Below are 5,965 nucleotides of genomic sequence, written 5' to 3'. Positions count from 1 at the left end.
GTCAATAATTGATGTTTAGATAAATTAATAAAATAAATAAATAAATAATTAAAGGAATGTATATATTTTTTTTTATTTATCATCATTTTTTTTAAATTTCTGTAGTATGCTGTGCAGTCCATCACATTCTCTGCTATAAAAATATTTCACTTGGTTTTTCAAAATTATCCTTTGACCTTCCTCTCACTATTATTTGTTCCTAAACGTGTCCCCATATATCCCCACATCAAATAACATCAGTCATTCCAGGAAATTATATCATTCTGCGTTGATTAATTCTGGTTTCCTCTGTGGAACAATATCACGACCTTCCAACTCTAGTTTGTCCAGCACAGCGAATTTTCTATTGATCACCATTTTATTAGCAGTTGGTGTTAAGCTCCTGGGCTTGGTGCAATTCCTTTCTTCTTGGAATGTATTAGTCGTTGAATTTGAGGTTTGCCAGGTTTCTATTCATCGAGTATTGTTTTCTGAGGAAGAAAGAGGACACAGTTATGGAATGTCAATGGTCACCCTCTACTGTGTTAGCTCATATAAATCATCCATCAATAATTTACTAGATGAAACATCTGCACCAATTATATCTGTGATGTTACAAAAAGAGACAAAATTCTCTTTCCCACCACGAAGGAACTGAAATAAAAAGTCACTGAAAGGATAATCTGGGTGGAGACACCACCATCACACAGACGTATAATACCAGCTGACTTGATTCATCTTATACTAAACAAACGAACCGCTGCCTTAAATCTCTGGTATACCAGGACCGGTGTTCTCCCTGGTATAAGGCTCTCAACTCCAAAAGCTCTAATTCTTTTGAGAGATTCCTGGCACAAGGGGTTGCAGCCCGAGTTACAAAGGAGGCTCATAGAATGTCTGATGCCTGTGGCGAAAAGTTAAGGGGGGAAGGCAGAATATATGCAAGAGGGAGCAGGGGAATTGAGCGATAAAAAAGGAGGAAATTGTGTTGGTGGTGTGCAGTGTGTTGTATTAACGAAGAAATAATAGCAGTGATAATGGAGGTAGTCTATACGAATAAAAACGGAGTACAGCAGGAGAGCTGCATAAGTGTTATTTTCCACATCTGGTCGGTATCAGCATTGCTAGTGCCTTGCCGACACTTGCAATTCTCTTTTTTGTTACTCATATTTTTGTAATTCTATTAACTGGTCCTCTGCCAAAACTCCTTTACGTTTCTAGCCTTCATAGACGCCATCTTGTTGAAGAATCACATTCCAAACATGAATACAAGTTTTGTTATTGAGATAATCTTGGTTATTGTGTAAGTAAATATTTAAATTTATCCGTGGTGGAAATACCGCCTTAAATTTAAATGTTTGGCTAAAATGGTTTGATGATGCGTTGTCGACTTCGCTGGAGTACCAGGTAATGGCAGACAAGGCGGGACAAAAAAAAATCAGAAGAGAATGACAAGATTTGAGGCTATTACGCAGGGAGGAATTATTGACCTCCAATAATTAGTTGTTATAGTGGATGGAATTGGAACACCACAAAGTTGTAGTTAAGTGACAAGCAGTAGTTGGATTTTTTTTATTATTCAGATGACGATTCGTTTGTTCAGTGTGCTTTAACACATTTGATAGAACATAGCTAGTAACACAAGTTACAGGCTGCATGCTAACATAGAAGGTAACCCGAGAAAATAAGCAAATACTTCCTCGCTGGACGAAAGAAAGAATGAAAAAAAAAATAAAAGACAGAAGCTGGTGGGCTAAATTTCATGCAGTGGATGGGAAGAAATTTACATATTAGAAACCGCAGATTGATAATAGGAACAATGTGTGTCCATCATAGAAAGTTGTTTACTCATCTGGTTATCCATGAGTTTGTTTTCCCTCAAAAGTCAGTCTAGTCCATGGTGGTACATGGTGCCATAACCGATGAAAATATCGGCACGAAGTGCGCTTTATAATTTTAATAAATTCTATCTGCACCTCATAATTTTACCTACATGCATAATTTTACCGAATGCATAAATATATTTACTGTCATATTTTGATTTTAATCAATGTTAAAGCCATTCGTCTGTATTTAACATTTAGAAGAGTTGCCTGCCATATGATGTCTTGATGCTGGTGAATATCTCTTGATGCAAGGAACTGGAGTTATCTTTCCCTTCAATATTTTTACTTCCCATTACCTAGCTGCTGTACGACACAGGTCTAGGAGGCGGGACCAGGAGCTGAGGCTCGGCTCTTACAAATACAATTCCATGACTACACAGCCACACACACTGCTTTATTATCTAACCAAAATCGCAACTTACATGATCTGGTAGGCCTACTGCAGTTATCCTCAGCATTCTCCACAACTTAGGCCTCCACACTTTCCAAGACTATTACATGTACAGTGTTATTGTGGAGTCTGTATAGACTCAATAAAAGCAGTATTTAGGGCTCAACGTTGGCTACGGAAAATGTCACAGGGAGAGAATGGAGAATTAAAAACAAGCAAAAGAAACGTTATATATGCAGAAGTTAGGGAAGTAATAAGATGGATAATGAGAACTTTCAAAAGAGAAGATGTCAGTTTAGTGATGGTACTAATCAAATTATTTGTGTCCTCACAATATGAAAAGTATTCCATGTTCATAGCTACTTTCAAGGCAGTATTTATGATATATACTGAGCACTTTCAAAGAGTAGGTCACTGAGCACTCTTAGCAGTAAAAAGTTATATATATCTCGCGTACATTAAAAACAAAGATAAAATTGAATAAAAGCTATGAATATTATGAACAAGGATAACACCTCTAATACAATGAAATATTATACCAAGTTAAAATAGCTAGCATCAGTTTAAAAACCATTAAATCACTGACGAAAAACCCTTAAAAGTCTGAGATTTAAGTTTTAACAAGATCAAGTTAACTCTGGTGTGCAAGAAGCCAAATTTTGAGTTTCACCTTAATGAGGTCAGTCCCTTGTCGACGACTTAGATCGACTTCAAAGTGACAGTCACTCAGCTAATGATAAAAACATTATGAAGCCGGAAATAAATATGACGTTCTGCCGAAGGCTCTTACTAACTTCCTGCTAGACTGTAGGGCCCACCGGGTCAGCTACTTCTTAAATATATATAAGGACGATGCCCATCAAATCACTGTAGCCATAAGTCTACTACAGAGCAAGCTCGCCGCAGTAGCATTTGATTTGGCATCTTGGGACACCCACAAGGTGTGCTCGGAGCCAACCTAACTATTTTTAAATCTTTTGGATCACAGGGTGGACTGAAACATGCTGGGCCAAGGCAGACAGAGTAAATTGGAAATCTGAATACACGGTAAACCGAGCATCAATTAAGCAACCTATAGGGCAAGTGATGCAAGGATTGAGTAGCGTCCAACGATGAATATAGATGATTTTCTAAGTAATTGTGTACTATAAGAATCCTCACATGCGATCAGAGTAAAATCAACACCACCATCGCTCCCTGATTCACCAGTAAAATCAACACCACCATCGCTCCCTGACCCACCAGTAAAATCAACACCATCGTTCCCTGACCCACCAGTAAAATCAACACCATCGTTCCCTGACCCACCAGTAAAATCAACACCATCGTTCCCTGACCCCACCAGTAAAATCAACACCATCGTTCCCTGACCCAGCAGTAAAATCAACACCACCATCGGTCCTTGACCCACAAGTAAAGATCTTTATCCTTTAAGTATGAACAAAATCATTCTCTACAAAATTAGCCAGTCATCACAAGGGCTCGACATTTAGGGGTCACCATCCACTCCCCAAACAGATGAACTCAGGCACCATCAGAGTTGGGCAAAGAGAGAGGCCAACCTCTTTGACCGAAGACACATCAAGGCTGTAATCCAGGAAATGGCTTAGATTTGAATGATATAGAGCATAGAAAACCTTGTATAACGAGCAAAGAGCTCTCCTCCTTCCCCGCAAAGACAACAGTATAAGGGCCAGGGTCAGCAACAACCACCAGGTACAAGATTGAGCCTGGTTCGGCTCCTTACTATGGACCATGTCCGACAGGAGTCATCACAAGTCGCTTTCACTGAGAGTATGGGAGAGGGTAGTGATGAACACATCACTTCAGTAAGAACTACTATCACCTTTACTATTAATATAATTATGACTACAATAAACATATTTGATAAAATAAATTATGATTATTTTCTTATTACGCAAATATAAAAATAAAAAATATAACTAATTACTAATTTAGCAACACATCCATTAATAAATATCTAAGCAAAGGACACCATACTGTCATCGTCCTTCTCTTAGTCTACCATACTCTGTCACCATCCTTCTCTTAGTCTACCATACTCACTCACCATCCTTCTTTTAGTCTACCATACTCACTTTCTCTTAGTTTTTTCTCCAGTCTTGTTTCTTTATTTTTTCTCCAGTCTTGTATTGTCTTTTATTGGCTATACTTCTCTCTCTCACTGTTTTAATAAAATAAATAATATAAAATAAAAAATAAATAAATTTCCTTCTTTAACATAAAATTTTCTATACTTTACTCAGCATTTTAAAAGATTTTTCCTTTTTAGATCATGAACTTTCGTAAGTTCACTCCTGAACATACTTCCTGAGAGGGTACCGAGGCCTTAAATTGTGACCAATTTGATGCATTTGCAGATCAAGGGTCCCAAATTTAGAGAACTTTCGATGACTCATGTTATACCGGTCGGGTGCTTGATTGAGTTTGCTTATTTTAATGCGGTTTGGAATGGAAGTGTATCTACCTCTACATTTTTTAGCAACTTCGGTTGTGGGACTACGTTTGCGTTTCTTTACGAAGTCAGGTGTGGAACGGTGTATACACTTTGGGGTCTTCAGTTCTTGTCTGGGTCGGCATCGTTCATATCACTCTGTGGTGATGTGCTATAATCTTCTATCACTTTTATCATAAAGTTTAGTGTTGGGCGTCTGTGTGGGTTGGCATTCATGGCTTGCTTGAAAAGTTCATCTAATATTTTAGAACGCTGAGGTCTGGTTTCCAGGATGCCTTTCATTAAATATCCATAAGAAAAGACATCTGCAGCATAGGTACTTGGCTGCTGTTTGAGGACTTCCGGGGCGTACCATGGGTGGGTTTCTGGATTCCCGGTCAAATATATTCTTTTTCCAGAGAGACAAGTCAAACCGTAATCAATGATGCTCACCTCTGGTGCTTCTGGTGATCCTTCCACCATCACGTTGTCGTCCTTGAGGTCACTGTGTACGTAACCTGCAGTGTGAATTTCTCGCAATTTATACCCAATTTCAAGGCCTACGCGAAGAAGGTCAAAGGAGTCATCTGTCATAATATCAGAGAGGCGGCGACTGCCTTTGTAAGAGACGAGCAGAACTGGAGGCACCGTCTTCATACCATAAAGTATGGGAGCTCCACCAGCTCCTTGTAAGGCCTTAAGAATTCGAGCTTCTTTCCTAAAACAATCTTTGTAGGTTTTAGATTTTGCTTTCTTCAAAGCAGCGGGTGTTCCATTCCAGTTCACTAGAGCAACTTGCCCATAACATCCACACCCAAGCAACTTTTCCTTTTCTCGCCACATTTGCTGAATAACTTTTGATCCCAAAATAGCCATGATGGCTACTGTGATATCTAACTTTTCTAAAGAAAATTAAGTTTGGTATTATCACTCATAAATATATATTCTAACAAATTCACTAACTTTACATGCTTTAGCAATATCACATAATATAGTGAACTTCGAATTTTTCATCTTACGATTAGATATTTGTAGTTTGATAAGAGGAGTGATCTTTGTTGATTATATTAGACAATTGTTAAGACACAAGTCATAGTGTAGTGAAGAAAATCATGAGAAATCTGTTTGGGACTAATACAGTGAAGATAATGAGGATAGTGATGAATATTGTAGTGAAGATAATGAAGATAGTGTTGATTATTATAGTGAAGATGAGGATAGTGATGATTGTTGTAGTGAAGATAATGATATAGT

General features: G+C 38.0%; 1 protein-coding gene across 1 annotated transcript; it reads right to left on the bottom strand.

Moving 5' to 3' along the window:
* Positions 1-4,395: 4,395 nt before the first annotated feature.
* On the bottom strand, positions 4,396-5,655 carry LOC138852206 (tyrosine-protein kinase Yes-like). Its single transcript, XM_070081913.1, has one exon. The coding sequence runs from the start codon at positions 5,585-5,587 to the stop codon at positions 4,835-4,837; it is 753 nt and encodes a 250-aa protein (XP_069938014.1). The 5' UTR covers positions 5,588-5,655; the 3' UTR covers positions 4,396-4,834.
* Positions 5,656-5,965: the final 310 nt, after the last annotated feature.

This window comes from Cherax quadricarinatus, unplaced genomic scaffold (genome assembly GCF_038502225.1).
Source record: "Cherax quadricarinatus isolate ZL_2023a unplaced genomic scaffold, ASM3850222v1 Contig4971, whole genome shotgun sequence".
Lineage (NCBI taxonomy): Eukaryota > Metazoa > Arthropoda > Malacostraca > Decapoda > Parastacidae > Cherax > Cherax quadricarinatus.
The sequence above is the reverse complement of the archived record's forward strand: the minus strand, read 5'-3'. Positions and strand labels throughout refer to the sequence as shown.

Excerpts from the sequence above, each read along its gene's own strand:
- LOC138852206 (XM_070081913.1), bottom strand. The coding sequence starts at position 5,587 with ATGGCTATTTTGGGATCAAAAGTTATTCAGCAAATGTGGCGAGAAAAG.